Source organism: Zalophus californianus, chromosome 5, assembly GCF_009762305.2.
Source record: "Zalophus californianus isolate mZalCal1 chromosome 5, mZalCal1.pri.v2, whole genome shotgun sequence".
Lineage (NCBI taxonomy): Eukaryota > Metazoa > Chordata > Mammalia > Carnivora > Otariidae > Zalophus > Zalophus californianus.
The window spans coordinates 31,120,202-31,143,655 of record NC_045599.1 but is presented as its reverse complement, the minus strand read 5'-3'; the positions used below and the strand labels follow the sequence as shown (position 1 = coordinate 31,143,655).

The window sequence follows — 23,454 nt, the reverse complement described above, 5'->3', positions numbered from 1 at the left end:
CCTAAAGGCCAGACAAGGACTTCAATTGCTCAACAGTGATTCAGGAAATGATGGGCTTCCACTTACTGAATCCTACAAGATTTGACCCTTGAGATACCTGCTTACCAACTAGTCTTGGCAATGACCTTCTTAGCCTTTCTTGGGCCCTTCTAAAATTTAGAATACCTGACCTTGTCCAATAAGGATTTTCAACTCATACCTAGACCCAAAACCCCTAAAATTTCTAATACCAATAATATGTGTAATGTGTACACCTCCTCTGCTAAAATAAGATGCCAACAATTTGTCACTTGCCGAGTCTCAAAACAAGTGCTGGTAATGATCCTCAAACATGATCCAGAGGTGGGGTGTTTTTTTTGTTTTTAATTTTTAGAGAGAGAGAGAGCACACATGTGAGAGAGCAGGGTGGGGAGGAAGCAGGGGAAGAGGGAGAGAAGCAGACTCCCCGCTGAGTGCAGAGCCCAACTCAGGGCTCAGTCTCAGGACCCTGACATCATGACCTAAGCCGAAATCAAGGGTTGGGCGCTCAACTGACTGAGCTACTGAGGTTTACTTTATTCTCTTCAATAACTATAAATCTTGGATTTGATGTAAAATAACATTTAAAATATTACAGATCTTCATTTTATTAATATTAAAGGTGGAAATTAAGGCTTTGAATGAGCATAGTAGTAGCAGAGGTGGAATTAGGAGTACTTTACATATTTTCTCATCATTAAATTGGCAATGGCATTGCCAGACACACCAGGGATATGTTATAAATTACGTAGATGATTTCTTTATTTTTTTTAACTTGAGAACTGTTTAATTTCATCTTTACTCATAGATTAAACAATTAATTTAAAAAGTATTTGGATCTTTCTTTACAAGTTAAAATTGTTTTCTTAGGAAAATTATCTTTTTAGCTATAATATAAACACTGAGCAGTCTGTAGAAGCAAGTTAGAAATTTTCATAAATGGTGATAAACATTATTAAGGATTGTTGCTTGAGTTCTGTATTATACCCATTAATTAAATTTCAAGCATTACTTTTAATTAATGTTAATATCCAACAGTCCCAGAAATACCTGTGATATCAGATTTAACCTAAATTCCAAAGGAGGTCAATGGGTCAATTGGTTATTGGGTTAGAAAAAGATTTATTATAGTTTCCATTTTTAAAACCCAGGTTCCTGAATTGATAATTTTAAAATAATAATTTAAAGATAATAATTAGATGAAATTAATCTTTTTTCTTTAAATTATGTGAACAGTATATAGGAAAATAATCTGTTATTCTTGTTTTGCAACAGTAGCATCCTACTTTATTACTCATAATTTGTTTTCTGGAATGGATAACATCTATTTTATGTTCCTTATGGATAGCCAGAGCTCTAATATTGGACAATTAAAAGAAAAAGGCAGCACTCCAGTTTTTCTGATTATAATAATAACGCACATTCATGGGAGAAATTTTAGGAAGTACTAAAAAAGTTTTAAAAAATTCGTAAGCTAATTAGGAACAACCACAGTTGATACTTTGGGCTTATTTGGATTTATGTTTGATATATTTTGATGCCATGGTTACCGCTGTTAGATGCTTAAAATGAGTTATTTTAAGGGAAAGTCTGGGATGGAATTTTTAATAGTATGTAGATACTTTGCATGATTGGTTAGTCAGTCAAAAGGAAGGCTTATTGTTCCTGGTTGCTTTTGCCCAGCATGTAAAGGGAGCATACAGCTGTAAACAATGAAGGAAGAAATATTCAAAGAAATGGGCTACTTGGAGTCCTAGGACTCAAGAGTTAGCTGGAATTTCATCTTGGGTACTTAAGATATGGTTAAATCATTCATACTTAAAAGTATTTATTTAGCCTTTTTTTTTTTTTTAAGACTTACTTATTTAGGGGTGCCTGGGTGGCTCAGCCAGTTAAGCGTCTGCCTTTGGCTCCGGTCATGATCCAGGGTCCTGTGATCGAGCCCCACATTGGGCTCCCTGCTCAGCAGGGACCCTGCTTCTCCCTCTGCCTCTCTCTCTCTCAAATAAATAAAATATTTTTTACTTATAAAAAATAAAAGGAGGGCAGGGGAGAGTCTTTAACAAACTCCGTGCTGAGTATGGAGCCCAACACTGGGCTGGATCTCATGACTCAGATCACGACCTGAGCTGGAACCAAGAGTCGGTTGCTTAACCAACTGAGCCACCCAGCCACCCCATTTATTCAGCTTTTACTACTGGTTTATAATGTTCTTCTACACAAGATACAAAAAGAAAAGCTGAATTGGAAGGAGACCAAAGTCTCTCAACAAATATTTTTTCCTCTCTGGTATAGGAGAATGAGAGGTTCTGTTTCAGTTTTGATTAAACTTGATCTGTAATCCTTGAGTTGTATTGACAGGAGAAAAGATAAGTTAAAGGCACCATTTCTCCTTTCCAGAAATTAGCTTGTTAACTAAAGCTTCCATTCAGCCCTTCTGAATGAGGTCCAGATACCTCTGTTGTGTAAGTAATGTGAATAACAAAACCTAACCAATTTGCTGAATGGTTATAATCACATAGGAAATGGAGACTTCAAACGCAATGTAATTGTCATTTTTCTCCTAATTGGAGTTTAGTTTATCGCAGTTTAGCTTATCTACCCTCCCCCCCAACCTAAAAGGAACACCATGACTGCTTAGAATACAGGGTTATACTGAATGAAAAACTGTTTTGTAGTCTCCTCATACCCCTGGTAACTTTCTAGAGTTCTCTCTTATAAATTAAAATTGGTAACAGATTGTTCCATAATAATATACCACTGTGGTTAATATGACTTCACATGACTGGGTATTTAGCTATTCTTCAGCATTCTCCAAATATTGCCTAGTCCACTGTCTGTCTTCTGTAACTCAGGTTAAACATGTTAGGCCTTCTTGTTCCAGTCTTCATACTTCATACCTTCTCCCACTTTCTGTATCTCTATGCCACATTTCCAGTAATTTTTGCTGGCCTATTTTTCACTTTACTCATTCTCTCTTCATCTCTTATTTGCTGTCAAACCTGTCAACTAGGTGTTTTGTTTGTTTTTTGTGGAGCCCAATGTGGAGCTCAAATCCACAACCCTGAGATTAAGACCTGAGCCGAGATCAAGAGTCTGACGCTCAACCAACTGAGCCACCAAGGTGCCCCATGTCAACTAGGTTTTTATTCTCAGTTACTACAATTTTCAGTTCTGGAATTCTATTTTTGATACTTTTTCAAAGATGTCACTTTTTATACTGTCCTGTTCTCTAAAGATGTTTTCTGACTTATATTTCTCTAAATATAGTATTTTGTGATTATTCTAATATTGGAAGTCTTTGAGTCTGTTGTTTGTTATCTGCTAGTTCTTGCTTATGATTCCTTACCCCTTCTGTACCAGGTTGCCTTTGACTATGAGCAGTAAGTTATATTTGGAAAATTGCTTGTAGAAGTAATTTGAGACTGAGGATGAATAAACTTTCTCCAGAGAGGTTTTTTGTGTCTGCAGATGCACACAGGCATTCTAACCCAGGACCATCTTAATCCAAGTTTAAGACATGAAATTCCCTGGATACCTAGGTAATTATGGGATTGATTCACCTTTAACTTGAGACTTTAGCCCTTCAGTTTCCTTGCCTGTTGTGTGGAGAGGTTATCAGACAAGCCCTCCCCGCCTCTGCCCCCATGCAAGCCCTGGACTTTGCCTTCTGTCTCCTTCTCCTGGAGAGGTGGCCAGAAACACATTTTCTTGACTATTTCTCTGGATCATCAAAAATGCCTTCATGGTGGAGGGTTTGGGGAGGGTGGTGGAATAGGAAACATTAGGAATATGTCTCCCCACCTAGACAATAATGACATAGGGAGAATTTGTCTGATGTAACTGTTTTGGAACTCTGGAGTCTATTTAAGGCTTGCAACTTCCAGGGGAAGGCTTAGACAATTTTGGTCAATTTCAGGTTTTAGTTTGGTAAAAGCTACCCATCTGCCACCCCCCAGCCCATGGCAGGGAGCCATGCATATATTCCTGGAGCAGCTTGCATGCAACCTGTGTGAACAAGGGTGGGCAATCAGGACACTGTTCTCCAAACATTAGGGGTCTGTGTTTTGATTGCTGATTGCTCCTTCTGATCACAAGGATGCAGAAAGATGTGGGCATGTTCCCCTGTCTTTTTCAAGTCCCTCTCCCTCTTGCTGAATTAATGTCCTTGGGATTAAAGAGCTGGTGCCCTCCCCTCCTCCTTCATTTTTCTCTTTTTCCCCTTTTGGGAGCCAGACATTAAAGACATCAAAAGTAACTGCATATATGGAGGAAATTAGAAAGTCACCATGCATCCCCAAGGAAAGGTGCAGGCTCAGAAAAGACCTAAGAAGACCTTTACACTTCAAGCTGCTCCTTAGCCTGAAGACAGTATACAATAATAAACAAAACAAAACAAAAAACAGGAAACCCTGGTGAAGGGCAAGAATGTCATTTCCAGGGTTATCACATTCTACATTCAAATGTCCAGGTTTCAACAACAACAAGAAAAGACAGGACATACAAAGAAGCAGGAAAGTATGACCCAATCAAAGGAAAAAAATAAACCAACAGAAATATCCCTGAGAAAGACCAGATAGCAAACCTACTAGACAAAGACTTTAAAGAGATGCTCAAAGAACTAAAAGACATGGGGAAAGTCAAGAAAAGGGAGGAAATTCCAACATATTGCATGACACCGATGAATCCTGAAGGCATGCTAAGTGAAATAAATCAGTCACAAATAGGCAAATACTGTATGATCCCACTAAGCACCTAGAGTTAATGAAAATCAAAAGAGAGAGAGAGAGACAAAAAGTAGAATGGTGGTTGCCAGAGGCTGAGAAAGGGGGAAAGTGGAGAATTCTTGATTAATGGGCATAGTTTCAGTTTTACAAGATGAAAAGAGTTCTGGAGATGGATGGTGGTGATGTTGCACAGTATGAATGTACTTAATCTCACTGAATTGTACACTTGGAAATGGTTAAGATGGTAAATTTTATGTATATCTTAACACAATAAAAAAAAACCCTTATAAACGTAAAAAGAAGGCTTCAGGGCAAAAGAAGCCTTGGATGCTGAGCTTACTTCTCTGGGTTCTTGCCTTTTGGTTTTGGTCCACTTATTATCTACTTTATGGTCAGTTCTTCAATGTTACCTGTATTTCATCTAGCTTTTTAAATTGTCTTGAAGAGGAGGTTGATTTGAATAACCTAGCACATCATTACCAAAAGCAGAGGTCCCCTCATTAATGTATTCCAAAGTTGTCTACCTGTTTGTTCTGTGTCTTATACTTCCTTTCTTCTCCACTATCTAGGGTAAGACCAATTTCCAAGTTCTGTAAATTACTACAATTATATTCAATGTCCAATACTACTAAGTTTTATTAGTGACACTTGAGTTAAGATCCTAGGAAAGGACCAAGAAGTTGTTGGAACTGCAAACATAATTCACTCAAGAGAAAGCTAATTAGACTTCTCAAATTGTAGGCTGTTGACATTGGAAGGAATCTTTGGGAATAACAGTCCAGTCCCTTCATTTGCAGATAAAGAAATAAAGGTCTAGAAAAGGTGAATAGCTAGTGCAGAAGTGGAAAGTAGAACTATATCCTCTTGGTTCCTAGTCCACTCTTCTTTCTATGAGTAATTAATAAAGGGTTATTTCAGCAAATATGAAATTTCTTAGAATTGGCACTTCAAATATATCCCTGTGGATGGTGAAAAGAGAGCAACTTAAGACATTTCCTTGGACCAGAACTCCCCCAAAATCAAGTAAAAGGGCATGGACAAGTAAGTTTGGGGAATTCTTGACTAAAGTTAAGAAAGTTATTGCAGTTTTTCTCAGGGTCATATGTTAACATGCACTCCAAATTTTCAAAAGAGTGATGCAAAATTTCAAAAACTTATTTAAATATGAAGCCATTTCCCACCAATATTGGTCTAAGTTACATATTTTGAGAATTTATATTTCAGACTATCATAATTTTCTTACACACACACAACTTATTTTACCTACTCAAAAAGGAGAGTGAATTTATTTATTCACTTAAAAAAAATCTGAATACTTTTCTAAGGATTCCACCCGATCAGTTGTATGAGTTTGTTGCCTACTGATTGCTTTATGCATTAAAACACAGCTTTGCCAGGTCAGCAAAGGACAATCAGGTGAATATCAATAAAAGGATTCTAAAGGTAGAGGCCTTAAAGAGAAACATTTAAACTTTCTTTTCTCCAGACAATAAATATTACAGAGACATAGAGGCCAATTTCTGTTATATTTGGTAAGCTTTTTACCAATGAAAAATGAAAAATTATTTTTCTAACTTGACCTCTTAACATTTAAAAAATGGACTGCACTATCCATTGGGATCTTTTAATGCTAAATACTACTTTGAGTGTGACCAGGTACTTTTCTATCAGTGAAAATATAAAACCAAGTTTAAATGTATTAAAACATATATTACTACTTATTATAGGCCTTTCCATGATTTGTTTTCTTAAAAGTTAGTAAATATAATTACATTATTCTAACAGCTTACATGGCATTTTGAAAAGTGGAAAAGTCGTCAACTTGTGATCCAAAAACAAGAAATCCTAACTGAGCATAAGCAAAGAATATTATAAAAAACATGATGGCAAATCCTACTATGTCTTTGATACAGCAGGACAAGGTTGATGACAGCTGAGACATTGTCTTATTAAAACTTATGAATTTGAATATCTGAAAAAGAACAAAGTTAATTGAAACAAGAATATCTAATATCATACTTACTTATAGTAAGTTAAATTAATTTCAGAAAAAATTTGCTTCAAATTAGAGGAAATGCTTAATAGTGATAGTCAGGAGTGTTTGAGGATTTGCCTGCAATCATTGCAAGGCCAACCTACTTTTTAAAATTAATTTATAGTTAAGAAAATCCTTTTTTCCCCATAACTTTGCAGCTTTAGTTCCCATTTTGCTATCTAAAAAAAACCACTTATTTAATCTGTTGTATTTAATATAATAAAGTATAAATACCTTTATCCATGCAAAAAAGATGGTGACAGCGATTATATTGTTGTAGTAAGTGTGCCAGTATGCAAGAAAATAGAAGTCTGAATATTTTTCAGTATTTTTTAACAAGTCTCCAAGTAAGAGAAAAATTTGTATATTACAGTATATGTTGAAGGAAACAGTCACAAAACACAACTAAATGGGAAAATAAGAAATATTAAATTAGAGACAATTTCTACTTCTGAATTTCCTGCAGCCTATGAACAGACACAGGAAAAAGTTCATCAGAAGTTTAACAAAAAGGGGGGGGGGACTAAGACGTAGGCTTTTACGTGAATGGAAGTGAACCGCAACTTACAGAAGTTTAAGATAGCAAGATGATCACAAAAGTGCAGAAATACTGGTCACCTGACCATCCTAATCTGTCTGCCTGTTTCTTTGAGTCATAAAGCACAAATGTCTAAAATGACTACGTTATTCTGACAAGGCTGCGTTTCTGCTCCATGTAACTACGTGATACCTAGAAGTTTATTTGTTTATGTATTTATTTATAATTCCAGTGTAGTTAACATAGTGTTATATTAGTTTCATGTGTACAGTATAGTAGTTCAACATGTCCATACACATGATCCTTAAAAGTTTAATATTTTCTACCACGTAACACTAAAAGAAAAAATTTTTCAGTGACACAAAAATAAGCCTTGAGAGCCCTCTGACAGCTCTTCTAGAGGAGGATTTCAGAACCAGGTTGTATCAGGTATCACAGCTTTCGAACTGTCATGAAAATCTTCCTTTGACTTCTTTTGCCTGAAATGCTCAGATAGTTAAACATTCAATGTTATGCTGTATGTTAAGTATTATCGGGGATACCAGAGAGGTAGGTGGCACATTTCCTGACTCTGAGAAACTTTTAATCTGGTTTTGGGAAACAAGGATTATATCCTGGATTGGCTATAACTAAGGGTCAGTAAGGGTGAATAAGCCAGAAATGTTTGTTCATTTTTTCTAAGACCACGTTCTTACCATTTGTCCCACCCTGCCTACCTCTGTTTTAGTCCATTCCATTGACGAGAACTGGCAGTTTTTGGAATTTCTTTCAGAGACTATATTCCCAGTCCTGGTGTTCTCTGTGCCCACAAGCTACCCTCTGGCTGCTCACTCCCTCCAGCCCCCCCTTTCAGTATTTTTCCTAGGCTTGATTTTGCATATTCTGTCAAAATTCAGTGTGAGGAGGAAAACAAAGAGGCAACATAGAAGAGTACGTGTCCAAAAATAACCAGGATTTTCAACATGACGCCCTATAAGAAACACATTTTTTTGAGTGAGGGGAGACCTACTGTGTGCATTAAATAATACCTATAGAATCACCTATTCTAAGTTTATGCTGGTTTTCTCAAGGACCAAATCAGAGGGAAAAAAAATACATTTTTTTTTTTTTTTAGAGAGAGTGAGCGAGAGAGAGAGAGCACAGAGCTAGAGTGGGAGAAGCAGACTCCCCGCTGAGCAGGGAGCCCGACACTGGGGCTCGATCCCAGGACCCCAAAAATCATGGCCCCAGCTGAAGGCAGATGCTTAACCAACTGAACCACCCAGGCACCCCCAAAAATAGACTTCTTACTTTTGGAGGCCCACCATTAGTATGCTCTATGGCAGTTCCTTTTATAATTGATACTTGCAGCTTTGAAATTGTACCAGCTGGGCTCCTGAAGAGCTGAGGGGTTGGGGTAGGGGTCTGGGACTTGGGGAGGGGGGAGAGAGAGACGGAGCTGCCCCTTAGCTAGTTGCCAGATGAACAGAAAAGTGTGCTTTTTACACCTCCCTCATTGGTGCGTTCAGATTTGATTCCCTCCAACAATACATATGAATGTATACTTACCACCAAAAGTAGTAATTCTAGCCAGTTCCAAACACTTTTGAAATAGGCTGACTTAAATTCTCTAACTTTTTGGGCTTCTTGTGTTGTGAAGACAATAAGAAAAATACAAAATGTGATTTCACAGGAAGCAATGATATAATCATAGTAGCTAACATATCTGAGGAGCTTCACAGAGTAAAACTGCCATGAAGTAATTATTCCTCCAGTTGCAGGGAATTCTGCCACCAATCTGTAAAATTAGGTTAGTGAAAGTAACTGTGCATTTATTTCAAGCATTTATATTTCAGTAGCTAACTCAATGTGAAGTTTCTAATTTGTGATGATGTGTACTTTAATAATCAGTTATTTTATACAAAATATGTTTTTTGGGGGTCATGTGTTCAATTTAAAAGAAATTCTAGTGGATTTACTTATTTTTTAATGGCTTCACTTTTTTTTGTACTCTGAATATTCACAGTGGTCAAAGACCAATGTCATTGAGAAAGTAAGATGTGATGTTAGCCATACATTCTTTCTATTTTGTGTTTAGATTTCTTGATCATCACTGGGAATATCACTTTATCTCCACAAGAGAATGAGATGATGTTCAAGAAATGCTATACTGTTAGTTACTGTTATTAATCAGTACTCCCCCCAGAATACATAATTCTTGAATGTTTCAGAGAAGGAAAATACACTCTCCCCCTTTAGATTATCAGAGATACTTCTTGCTTCTAAATGTCAAGATTACATGGTCTACTAAAACAAATGTTTCCTGTTTACTTTAGGCACAGGATGTTGGATACAAGGATTTATATGCAAAGAGAAGTATAAAAATTAATTCCAATACTAAATAAAAAGATTTTGAGGTTGTTCACTGTATTTCTACTGCTCTCTACAACTTCAGATAATTAAGAATTGGCAGTAATTTAAGGAACCCAGTATCTCTATCATAATGTAATTATTCCTACTTAGATATATTAGCAAATATTATTGCTACTGGAATAAGGTGCTGCCAAAATAAAACCCAAAACCAGTTAAACAAAATAGAACTCTTTGTTTTGCCTTGTATGTAGTAGGTGTGCAATGTTGGATAAGTGAGTGAAGTGAAAGAAACTCAATATTTTGATCTGAAGTGTACACTAGTAAAAAGGGAAAAAAGAACAGTATTCAGTTTAGTTTGCCAGATATGTTTACAAAAGGGAAGTACATGGGTAAGGTCTTAAGTAATGTGCATAAGTAATACAACTACTGATTAGATATACCACCAGTTTAAAGTTTTAAAATCTAGTTTCTGGGGCGCCTGGGTAGCTCAGTCGTTAAGCAACTGCCTTTGGCGCAGGTCATGATCCCGGGGTCCTGGGATCAAGCCCCGCATCGGGCTCCCTGCTCTGCGGGAAGCCTGCTTCTCCCTCTCCTACTTCCCCTGCTTGTGTTCCCTCTCTCGCTGTGTCTCTCTGTCAAAAAATAAAATCTTTTTTTAAAAAATAATATTTGTTAGTTTCTAAAAAGTAACATTTTAAAAGGTAACAGAGGGGCAGAGGCTTCCTTCTTAGCCTTCGGCGCCATCTCACTATGCCATCATCAAGTTCCCCCTGACTACTGAGTCAGCCATGAAGAAAATAGAAGACAACAACACACTTGTGTTCATTGTGGATGTCAAGGCCAATAAGCACCAGATCAAACAGGCTGTGAAGAAGCTCTACGACATTGACGTGGCCAAGGTCAACACCTTGATCAGGCCTGATGGAGAGAAGAAGGCATATGTTCGACTGGCTCCTGACTATGATGCTTTGGATGTTGCCAACAAAATTGGAATCATCTAAACTGAGTCCAGCTGGCTAAATCTAAATATAAATTTTTTTCACCAAAAAAAAAAAAAAGGTAACAGAATAAGCATAAACCCCAGGGACAGGAAATCTGGACTTAGTCTAGTGTAACAAGGAGTTCTCTGTATGATTTTAAGCCAGTTATCCCAATGTTTCTCCTCGTGTTTAAGGCCAAAGAAATTGGGGAAGACGAAAAGAAATCGAAAAAACGTTCCATGCTCATGAACTGGAAGAATAATGTTAAATAATGTTGATTTGTATTCTTTATCCTGATCAGAACTGTTGGAAAGAGTGATTAATGTTGGTAAAAAGCTCTGATTCCCTGAAAGAAGAGAAAAAAAAAACTATAAAAGAAATGGTGTAATGTCCATGCTACTTAAGACAATAGATTTGTTTTATTCATTTTTCCAGATTTTAAAGGCCATGGTTGGTTTCACTGTCACTGTTGCACAAGGGCAAAGTCCCCTAATCAGAGTAGACACCAATTCTGTATTCCATTTAGTGTAGAAATGTAAGACTCATGAGAGAGATTTAAGATTCACTGAGATTTTAGTGGATACTACTCTTTGCTTGTCTGTGGTCATTATTCCATTCCTCCTTTCTAATAGAACCTTGATTGTACCAGGCATCCACTCATTCCCAGATCACTCAGAGGAAGCTGATTCAATCCCCAGACAGATTCAATCATGGTAATCCTGTTTCTTTGTCAGTGTGTGGTTCTAGAACCCAGGGCTAAAGCCAATTAGCATGGTCCAGGTTAGGCACTAAGGTCATCAGACAAATGGAAACAATTTTTTCTCTTTAGAGGGTTCTCTCCCCTGCCTGCTGATTCTTTCCCCTTCTCCTCCTCCTCCTTTGCCTCCTCTTCTTCCTTATAAGGGAATCTCTCTTACCATCCTCCTGGGTCCACATCAACCCAGACATGTCCTCATGTAATGGCAGAAATGCCAGAGAACAAGTTTTTTTTTTTTTTTTTAAGATTTTATTTATTTATTTGACAGAGAGAGACACAGTGGGAGCAGGAACACAAGCAGGGGGAGCGGGAGAGGGAGAAGCAGGCTTCCCGCAGAGCAGGGAGCCCGACGCAGGGCTCAATCCCAGGACCCTGGGATCATGACCTGAGCCGAAGGCAGACGCTTAATGACTGAGCCACCCAGGCGCCCCTAGAGAACAAGTTTTAACAGGCAAACTCATTTCAAACTTCTGCTTGTATCTTATCTGCTCCCATTCCATTGACCAAAGCAAGTCACAAGGCTAAGCCCAAAGAGAAACTAAGGAGTTGATCCCATCTACAATTGCACCAAAAACCATAAGATTCCTAGGAATAAACCTAACCAAAAGGCAAAGGATCTGTACTCAGAAAACTATAGAACACTCATTAAAGAAATTGAGGAAGACACAAAGAAATGGAAAAAACGTTCCATGCTCATGAACTGGAAGAACAAATAATGTTAAAATGTCTGCTACTGAGAGCAATCTATACATTCAATGCAATCCCTATCAAAATGCCATCAACTTTTTCACAGAGCTGGAACAAATAATCCTAAAATTTGTATGGAACCAGAAAAGACCCCAAATACCCAGAAGAATGTTGAAAAAGAAAAGCAAAGCTGGTGGCATCACAATTCCGGACTTCAAGCTCTATTACAAAGCTGTCATCATCAAGACAGTATGGTATTGGCACAAAAACAGACACGTAGATCAACGGAACAGAATAGAGAATCCAGAAATGGACCCTCAACTCTGTGGTCAACTAATCTTTGACAAAGCAGGAAAGAATATCCCATGGAAAAAGGACAGTCTCTTCAACAAATGGTGTTGGGAAAATTGGACAGCCACGTGCAGAAGAATGAAACTGGACCATTTTCCTGCACCATAGACAAAAATAGACTCAAAATGGATGAAAGACCTAAATGTGAGACAGGAATCCACTAAAATCCTAGAGGAGAACAAAGGCAGCAACCTCTGTGACCTTGGCCGCAGCAGCTTCTCACTAGACACGTCTCCAAAGGCAAGGGAGACAAAGGCAAAAATGAACTACTGGGACTTCAACAAGATAAAAACCTTTTGCACAGCAAAGGAAACAGTAGACAAGGCCAAAAGACACCCTACAGAATGGGAGAAGATATTTGCAGATGTCTTATCAGATAAAGGGCTAGTATCAAAAATCTATAAAGAATTTATCAAACTCAACACCCAAAGAACAAATAATCCAATCAAGAAATGGGCAGAAGACATGAACAGACATTTCTACAAAGAAGACATACAAATGGCCGACATAAAAAATGCTCAACATCACTTGGCATCAGGGAAATACAAATCAAAACCACTTTGAGATACCACCTCACACCAGTCAGAATGGCTAAAATGAATAAGTCGGGAAACAACAAATGTTGGTGAGGATGCAGAGAAGGGGAACGCTCTTACACTCTTGGTGGGAAATGCAAACTGGTGCAGCCACTCTGGAAAACAGTATGGAGGTTCCTCAAGAAGTTAAAAATAGAGCTACCCTAGGACCCAGCAACTGCACTACTAGGGATTAACCCCAAAGATACAAATGTAGTCCTCAAAAGGGGCACCTGCACCCCAATGTTTATAGCAGCAATGTTCACAATAGCCAAGTATGGAAAGAGCCCAGAAGTCCATCGACAGATGAATGGATGAAGAAGATGTGGTGGGTATATCTACAATGGAATACTATTCAGCCATCAAAAAGAATGAAATCTTGCCATTTGCAATGACGTGGATGAAACCAGAGGGTATTATGCTAAGTGAAATAAATCAATCAGAGAGAGACAATTATCATATGATCTCACTCATATGTGGAATTTAAGAAATAAAATATAGCATCATAGGGGAAGAGAGGAAAAAACAAAACAAGATGAAATCAGAGAGGGAGACAAACCATAAGAGACTCTTAATCATAAGAAACTGAGGATTGCTGGATGCAGGGGGTTGGGAGGGTGGGGTAACTGGGTGATGGACATTAAGGAGGGCATGTGATGTAATGAGCACTGGGTATTGTATGAAACTGATGAATCACTGAACTCTACCTCTGAAACTAATAATGCATTGTTAATTAATTGAATTTAAATTAAAAAAATTAAAACAACCACCACAAAACAACAAAAAAACTCAAGGCTGAGCCTAGCATCAGGAGCTGGGTAAATGCACCCAACCCTGGGTGGCAGAGCACTGCAAGGTTACATGGCAAAGATGTGAAGAATTGGGGCCATTTTTGCAAATCACCGCAGGCTCTAATCATTTCTAGGATGCTGGCTATGGGTATATATTGTTTGAAATATAAATTTTTCATTCTTGAGACAAAATAACTTAATAAAGAAGCTCATTCTGCAAAGAAATCAACAGGTTTAAATGATGTGATTTAGAGATAGAAATCAAGACTAAACGTGAGATTCTGTGCAGCTGCAGAATAAGACTATATATCCTTAATATAAAACATATTGTATGTTAAGTAATTCTCCATGTTCTTGAATATATTCCAAAAACAATGAAACAATGAATATGATGCTGCTTTACCATCTTATTCATTATTGGCATAACTACTTTATTTTGAGGCCTATGTTTTTTTTTTTTTAAAGATTTATTTACTTGACAGAGAGCAAGAGCGAGAGAGCACAAGCTGGGGGAGCGGCAGACAGAGGGAGAAGCTCCTAAGTAGCAGGGAGTCCGATGTGGGGCTTGATCCCAGGATGCTGGGATCATGACCTGAGCTGGAGGCAGACGCTTAACCAACTGAGCCACCCAGGTAACCCTATGATTTTTTTTTTTAAGTAGGCTCCGGGCCCAGCGTGGAGCCCAACGTGGAGCTTGAACTCACAACTGTGAGATCAAGGCCTGAGATGAGATCAAGAGTCAGATGCTTAACTGACCGAGCCACCCAGGTGCCCTGAGGCTTATGATTTTAATCTCAGTATAAACACACACAAACTGGAAACCCTAATGAGGGCTCTGGATGCCATGTATGTATGTATGTGTATACATTTTAAGCAGGCTCCATGCCCAATGTAGGGCCCAAACTCACGACCCTGAGACCAAGAGTGCCATGTTCCACTGAGTGAGTCAGCCAAGTGCCCCTCTGAAGGCTTTTTAAATTCAAGACACTAATAAAGAGGTTTTGAGTCACTTACCTGATTATGCAAAACAGGTTTACATTAGCATTGTATAATGAAAAATCAATAAAAATAACTCTAGTCCCTCTTGTGATCCAGCTGTTCAGCTGAAGGTTAATAAACTTGTTTTTTGTTTCAGATTTTGATTTTGATAAAGTGAAAATAAATCCCCCATTTCGGTAAACACCAACAAATCCCCAGTGCCAAGGGGAGGTACTATCAGGAGTAGCGTACTTCCATCTGTTAGGTATAAAAAGAATAATGAAGAGATGAGAAAGCCTGACTGAGATGTATTCTAAGAATTTAAGCTAACATTAAAAAAAAAAGGCAGTTTTAAGTTCATAAGTTTTATGGTAACTTTGAAGCAAGACAATGAGTTAAGGATTAAAAGGATTAAGATTTCGTATGTTTTCATTGTTTAGTGTTTAGTGTGGGTAACACACCGGACTAGATGCAATGAGAAAAGGTTTTTTTTTTTAAAGATTTTATTTTATTTATTTGTCAGATAAAGAAAGCACAAGCAAAGGGGAGGGGGGGGCAGAGGGAGAAGCAGACTCCCCGCTGAGCAAGGAGCCTGATGTGGGACTCAATCCGAGGACCCCTGGATCATGACCTGAGCTGAAGGCAGATGCTTAACTGACTGAGCCACACCCAGGTGCCCCAGTAGGTATCTTATTTTACAAAAGTTTATAAATCAAAGTAAAATGTGCTTAACTGAATTTTGTTTCCATCCTTTCTACTTTTTTTGAGAGACAGAGAGAGTGAGTAAACACATGTAAGATGGGGGGAAAGGCAGAAGGAGAGAGAGAATCCCAAGCAGGCTCCATGCTCAGCATGGAGCGGGACGCGGGGACCGATCCCACGAATCTGAAATCATGACCTGAGCCAGTATCAAGAGTCCTACGTGCAACCGAGCCACTCAAGCACCCCCATCCTTTTAACTTTTAATTATGGAATATCAAAAATTAAAACTTTGACTCCTCATTTCATTCCCTATTCAGCCTCCCCAGACAGATTTGAATCATTATCCAAAGGTATACTGCTTAGAGCTGTTTTTCTATTAATAATACTGTTTGTTCTCAGGAGGGGGGGAAAGTGATAACACTAAGAAAAAATACTCAGATTTAATGAAAATTCCATTGTTGTATTTTTGAGTGTTTTCCACATGGTTGTTAAACTGAAACAAGAACATTTGTTATACCAATCCTCTCCTACTTCCAATTTTTTATGATGTTTTTAATTAGTGAATGTTACATTTTAGATAGACAAGCAAGCACAGATTGATTCTTATTTTGTTAGGGAATAACAAGTATTATAATTCCAAGTCTGTAGTGTTAATTTTGGTATTTAACTTACTTTTAGTTTTTATGAGAATTTGGTATAATAGAATACCTAACAGATTAGTTTTTAGATTCCAATTTAAAATGTGCAATTATCTGATTTATTCTGTAATTTTTCATTTAAAGAGTAGTATACAGTACAGTAATATCTAAGAGACTGTGTCACCATACTTAATGAGTTCATCAGATTTCTAAGAATTATACGAGCACTTTGCTATCCTAAAGTATAACCAAAAACTTACACAAAGAAAAAACAAGTCAACAAAAACTGTAAAGCAGTGATTAATCTTGATGCTACAGGAGAGGTTGTTGAAGAAATGTAATCATTGCTCATATTTATAATATAAATACTGACTAATGATTAACAAAAATTATGATCTAACAACAGGCTAAGGGAAATGGGAAGTGTGTGTGTCGAGGGAGGGACCCATGACAGACAACAGATACATAAAACTGTAAAATCAAGTAATAGCAGTACAAGCACATTATTTAGAAATAGAAAGTACACCAGAAGAAACAACTAAAAGAGCTCAAAGAGGCTGCTTCTGGAGAATTGTATCATTTTAAAAAAAATTTTTTTGTTGTTTTTTAAAATTTTTATTGTTATGTTAATCAACATACATTACATCGTTAGTTTTTGATGTAGTGTTCCATGATTCATTGTTTGTGCATAACACCCAGTGCTCCACGCAGAATGTGCCCTCTTTAATACCCATCACCAGGCTAACCCATCCCCCACCCCCTCCCCTCTAGAAACCTCAGTTTGTTTTTCAGAGCCCATCATCTCTCATGGTTCATCTCCCCCTCCAACTTACTCCCCTTCATTCTTCCCCTCCTGCTATCGTCTTTTTTTTTTTCTTAACATATATTGCATTATTTGTTTCAGAAGTACAGATCTGTGATTCAACAGTCTTGCACAATTCACAGCGCTCACCATAGCACATACCCTCCCCAATGTCTATCACCCAGCCACCCCATCCCTCCCACCCCCCACCACTCCAGCAACCCTCAGTTTGTTTCCTGAGGTTAAAAATTCCTCATATCAGCGAGGTCATACGATACATGTCTTTCTCTGATGGACTTATTTCACTCAGCATAACACCCTCCAGTTCTATCCATGTCATTGCAAATGGCAAGATCTCATTCCTTTTTATGGCTGCATAATAGAATTGTATCATTTTGATAAATATTAAATTAAAAAATGTGTTCTCTGCCCCCTATGATTTTCATAGGACTGTAAAAGCAATGATACCAGCAGCTTCTGGCTTTGGGTGTCCTGTCTTCAGTATAGACATGAGTGTACACCAGCATTAGCCTCAGCTGATTTGGAGAATACGGCTATAATATTTTTGGTAGGCATCGTCAGATGCAGTGCCTCCAGAGCATAACTGCTCCTTTTCCATATTGGCAATAACAGAAGATATCACTGAAGTAAGAGTGAGAAAGGAGGAAAGTGGCAGAGCACACCTAACACACTCCCTAAGGGTCCCAAGAAGCTTTTGGGATGTGTTTGAGGGAATCTGGTCAGAGACAGAAAAGCTGATTTGAGTACTGTAAAAGCAGAAATGGATGTTTTACCTTATGTTCAAAATGACTTAGCACTTCATATACCCCAGTTAGAAAAAAAAGAATACTCTTTATATCCTTTGGTAAACAAAATAACAGGTTCACTCTTACTTTTCTAAACACTGCTCCTTCCTTTGTTACTATTATTGCAATAGTCTCCTTACCTGCCAGACCACTGTTGGTATTATTTGGAAAATATACATATTTTCCTAATTTTTAAAAGATACAATGGTAAGATGCTAGGAAAAGTTACATGTAATTTTATATTACTTACTCAGTTTCCACCTTAAGGCCAAAATCAGCCAGGTCTTCATTTTTAGAAGTGTATCTGTCATAACATTCATTCATCAAAGACTGAAGGGATGAATAGACCTTGCATGTGTTGTTGCGGACTTTTAGTTGACGGACTCTGGGGACTCCTAAAAGTATGTTCTCATAGTAGATGCGACTGGTATTCTTTAAATCATACAGCGTCTTGTTAGTGTACCATTCATCCCAGTACAGACCTTCCAAAAGGGGTCCTTCCATAAACTTCATATAGAAAGATAAATGTTACGGGAAAAATATTTTCATGTCAATTGTGTAACAGAATCTACGTTCATAATGTTACCTTAAGAACATAAAAATCAGTGATTTTGAGGAGTATGAAAATTACTGACCAAGCCACCATTAATATTAAAGATATGATGATGATGTCGATGATGATAATGAAGATGGTTAATATTTACTGAGCCCTTACTATGTACTATGCACTGCTCTAGCACTTTACAAATATGAATTCATTTAATTCCACAACTTTTCTTTTCCCTTATATGAGGGGTATATTGAAAACTGTCCCCTAATACATGAGTCTATAAACCCATAGCCACACACTTATGGTTGTTATAGCCACAAGTCCTCACTTGCCCTTGAAGTTGTCTGTGTTCTCCTTCCCCACCAGTTCCGGCAGTGGTGACTGCTACTACTTCCTGGCTCTGCCATTCTAAGAGATCCCCAACCCTGGGTTCGGTTTTTCCTTTCCTGCCTTTGTCTTCTTTGCCATTGGCCACGTATACTTCAAGATAGCACAATAAAAAAGTAGGGTGAACTCCACTTCTTAGTCTCAGGGAAAATCGTTTTCTTTTATATTTCACCTGGCCTATACCAATGACCTCAAATCATCTGCTCTCATCTCAAACTTCTGCTCTCGGGAAATGACCCTGTCTCCTTCCCATAAGTTTCAGTTTCCTAGCATGGCATTCATGACTGACCTCTGTTCAATTCAGAGTTTGGCCTTTTCCAGCTCATCTTCTGTATTCCTGTAATGCCAAACATAGCTCCATATGTAGAATTACTTATAGCACATATTGTTTATCCTTCCTAGAATGCCCTCCTGTTACTCATCCTTTAAAATGCAAGTGAATTGTCATCACCTCTGGAAAACTTTCCTTATATGCCCCAATGTTTGTGACTTGGGATACTTGAAACTTCTGTTCTCTTAATTGTTCTTTCCTAATAATTGTTCTTTTCCTAATAATAAATAATAATAGTGAGCATCTTGCTAAGTTAAATGTAATGGAAAAAACAAATCTGTTCCAAAGCTGAAGGAATGGCACTCTCACATAATTAAAAACACTATAGTTATATTTTGCATATGTACTTTTTATTATTTACTTGATTATATACTGTACATTACTGTAATACACAGTATAAGGCTGTATACCAAAATTATATACATTTCACAAATTTGAGGATTTTTAAAAAATTTTTTAGTAATCTCTACACCCATAACCCCAAAATCAAATTCAAGAGTTGCATGCTCTTCCAACTGAGCCAGTGAGGCGCCCCCATTTAAGGATTTTTTAAGAATAATTTTCACTATACACAATTACAGTTTGACATGGATCCTAACCCCACATAAGCAAGTCTACTATTTTCCAAATGCAATGATAATGTTTTTTAAAAAAAGTATAATTTTGGGGTGCCTGGGTGGCTCAGTTGGTTAAGTGGCTGCCTTCGGCTCAGGTCATGATCTCAGGGTCCTGGGATTGAGCCCCACAACAGGCTCCTTGCTCAGCGGGGAGTCTGCTTCTCCCTCTGCTTACTCTCTCTCTCTAATAAATAAAATCTTTTAAAAAAGTATTTTTTTTAAAGTTCTAAGAACTCTATTACACTGAGAGCATAGGTTCTCAATACACACTGATGGGTTGATTCTAAAAGTTTAAAGAAATATTCATTTTTACTTGTTCCTTCAACAAATATGTCTCCAGTGCCTATTATGTGTGCCATGAGTTTGTTTATGCAATACCAAAAGCTACTTCATTCTCAATCACATGATACCTTACCTTCCAAAAATCAGTTATGCTGCGAATAGACTTAAAGTTGGTTCTTTCATCACCAGGCACAGAAGTGTCCAAAAATAGAGATGACATAACTTTGTTTAAGTAATACATATGTGGGTTTACCATCCCAAAAGTCACTAAGGAGAAGAATTTTTGTTTAAAAATTTATTTTTAAAAACTGTTTATCAGGATTAAAAGTTAGTGAAATTTTATTCCCAATTTTGTTTTGAAAATTCAAATTTTTTCTTGACTAATTATAAAATTAAAAAAAAAAGAAAATAGAAATATACAAAACAGGAAGAAGTTTCCTGTAATTCCACTGCTAGAATTAGGTTTAGCACATATTCTTCAGATTTTTCTATAGGCCTACACATTTATAAAGAAAATAAGTTTATTTTTACAAAAATGAGAACACATTATGCATACTATTCAAGTTTTTTCTCTATTTTGAGAGTAGGCAATACAATATAGTGAATAAAGCTATGGATTTTGAGTTCAAATAACAATTTGAGTCCCATCATAGGGTATCATCTCCTACCTCAGTTTTGTAATGAGAAGTGAGATAATGCATGTGGAACACTTAAATCCATGTTTTGGCACACGATAAGAATTTTTAAAAATATTAACTGGTATTTGTTCTCTTTCTAGGGTGGGTGGATAGATTTTAGAGCAGGGTCTTTCTTTAACATGACTAAACATGTTTCTCTTTTTTTTTTTGCTAGCAGACTTTTAGTGTTTACCAATTATCTACCTTCAACATGATTCTATGGCACATGAGCCTATGCCATGCTTTAATGTTTCATATTATTTCACTGTATACACCAATGATGTACTTCACTGGATATACTAATTCAATCAATGTTGACTGTGAAAGCTTTTCATTACACCTGTGACCTAAAGCTTTGCCCTTTAAGAAATGGAAATAGCGTCAATCTAAATGAATTTAAGATAAATCTAAAATGTGTCACTATTTTTTTAGAGGTCTTAGTAGTCTGAGAATCTATGGTTTATAAAGTACGTTTTTTTTCACCTCCACATAACTTCTTAGTTCATACAGTGTCTTTGTCTACATCTGTGTACTTACATATACATAGGTTTATTAAAAAAATAAAGTAGAGTGCCAACTCCTGAAGTGTGGTTCTAATTTCTACTTCCTTACTGTAATGCAGGTTATGTTTCGGAGTCCCTGTGAGACACAAAACAAATTGTTTCCTTACATTATTATGCCATTTATAATGTATATAAATAACGATGATGGGAAAACACAGCCACTTTTAGCTGATACACTGTGTGAAAGAAAGCTCCAATGGCTTCTGGTTATTTTTTTAATTCTCACTTTTGCGAAGGAGGACTAATTACTAACACTTCCCATGGGGGGGGGGTGAGCGGACAGTCATTTTGACTGAACACTAGTGAATTTTATATATGACACGGACGTTTCCTCAGAAATCCCGTCTGAAAAGTGAAAAAGCAAAATACAAAAAAAAAAAAAGAGAGAGAAGAAAAAAGAAAAAAAAAGTCACTCATCTGTCCCTAACCGTTTTCTCTACCTTCTATATTGCTTCTTGGGAAGACTGGCTTCTGCTGGAGGGGTTAAATGACTCGGCCTGGGGTTCTATCGAGGTAAGACTCCGTGTCAACTAAAAGCTTCGCAGAATGGCTTAGTGACGGTATCTGTGCATCAAGTAACAACCCTGGCTCGAGCCTCGGGCAAGGGGCGGGTGCCATATCGCCTCAGGGCTTCAGTTTTCCCATCTGTGAAAGGGGACCCCTATCCACCCCTTCTCAAGGGGAGACTGTGAGGGCTAAACGTCCTGTCTTTCATGCATAGATATGGGGCTACATAGTTCCTTCCACGGTACTTATAATTTCCAAATAGGCCCTGCCCACAACTCCTTTGGATGACCCCTCACCGCCTCGGTGCCACCGTGACGCCTCAGCCATGGCCGACCTGGACAACGACGCCCGTTCGACCTCCCCGGTCTACCGCGCCTGCGCGTAACTTTACGACGCGCGCCACCTAGCTCCTGCGCCTGCGCAAGTCCTCACGGTCCTGCACCGGCGCAAGCCGCGCTATAGGTGGACAGCGCGCGTGCGCACCGCGAACGCTCTGGAAAGCCGGCGGCTGAGGCGGGGCTGGGATTTGCTGCGTTTGTCTCTGGCGGAGGGCCGGCCTCTCGGGCGAACCTGGCTTGGGGCCTGGGGTTGGTCGTAAAAATCGTAGTAATTAATTCTAACGGGCTAATGTGTCTTGAACACCTTGTACATTTATTGGCTTGTTTAGTCTTCACATCCCCCCTTCTCGAAAGGTAGGTGTTTTATCCTCAATTTTAGGTCTGGAGACGCCGAGGCGCTGAGAGGGTCAATGACTCACCGAAGTGCACAGGTGGTCGGGGCAGGTCTGCTGGACGCCAGAGCCCGAGTGCCTAACCAAGCGCCCACTCTGCCGCTGCTGCTTGCAGACATCGGTTCTCGTTAACCGAGAGCTGCTGCTAGAAATAGCTTCCACCCCTCTTGCCACCCAATGTGGCTAAAGAAAACGATAAAGTAGAATTAAAAAAATCCAGCTCTGAAGTGATTATTTGGAAGAGTGGGCCAAACAGGAGACCTTGCGAACCCAGGTTCTCATATGGCCCAGAAGCTTTGCAAAGATGGGAAGGTTTGTAAACCAAAGACATTTGGCTGTAAATTCAGGCATCCAAAACTCTGCCAGGATATGAGACAGGAGAGAGTCTCATGTTGGAAAAAAGGAAAATGAAACGGAATTCAGTAGAAAGGCCCCAGGGCAGCCAGCAAAGAAAACCATCAAGCTGTTGGGGAAGTAAAAAATAAAGTCGCTTTTGTTATTTCCCTGAAAGAGATGTCGAGTGATGTTGATAAATGCTATTTTATGTGTAGATAAAAAACAAGCCGAGGCCACACAGCAGCGAGGGTCAAAGACTACCAAGGATAAAAGATACAGGAGAGGCCTAGGAAAAGGCCATGGCCCGTGGACAGGAGGCCTGAGAAGAAAGGGCTAGTGTCCTAGCTTAAGGAATAGTGTAATTAAAGGATTTTCCCTTTCCTGTACTTAGACTCTCAGATGCTCACAAAATTGGCTAATAGGTTATCTGAACTTGAAATGAAGGACCGCCCCCACAGGCATTCAAATTTATATGAAATGTAAGAATTAAGCAGATGACTCTACAGACTCCATATTCCATTGAGCTCAATAGACTCAAAGGTCTTGAAGACTTAGGGACTTTTTTGGTTAAAACAAAATCACAATTTCAGGAGAGATTCTGTCAGGATTTAGTTATTGTTGCTTGCTTTTGAAGTGCAAACCATGGAAAGTAGCTTAATTTCTGGAGGAATTGACTGAGCTGTAAGTGAGCTTCATTGAGACAGTTCTAGAACATAATGTTGTTTTTTTGGAACTTG

The 23,454-nt window shown here is 38.2% G+C and overlaps 1 protein-coding gene across 4 annotated transcripts in view; it reads right to left on the bottom strand.

Moving 5' to 3' along the window:
• PKD2L2 (polycystin 2 like 2, transient receptor potential cation channel) overlaps positions 1 to 22,008 on the bottom strand; it is a 40,836-nt gene extending 18,828 nt beyond the window's left edge. The window contains exons 1-8 of one of the 4 annotated variants that reach the window (XM_027604883.2): positions 21,948 to 22,007; positions 21,119 to 21,220; positions 20,038 to 20,171; positions 17,988 to 18,244; positions 14,826 to 15,047; positions 8,867 to 9,095; positions 7,015 to 7,185; positions 6,536 to 6,717 (exon numbers count right to left, since the gene is read on the bottom strand). In XM_027604883.2, the coding sequence (XP_027460684.2) occupies positions 6,536 to 6,717; positions 7,015 to 7,185; positions 8,867 to 9,095; positions 14,826 to 15,047; positions 17,988 to 18,244; positions 20,038 to 20,171; positions 21,119 to 21,220; positions 21,948 to 21,978 (1,328 nt within the window). In that variant the 5' untranslated portion in view covers positions 21,979 to 22,007. Of the gene's footprint in view, positions 1 to 6,535; positions 6,718 to 7,014; positions 7,186 to 8,866; positions 9,096 to 14,825; positions 15,048 to 17,987; positions 18,245 to 20,037; positions 20,172 to 21,118; positions 21,221 to 21,584; positions 21,641 to 21,947 lie in introns of those variants that run through there. The other 3 variants (XM_027604884.2, XM_027604885.2, XM_027604886.2) reach the window with 3 other exon arrangements.
• Between the last annotated feature and the right edge of the window lie 1,446 nt (positions 22,009 to 23,454).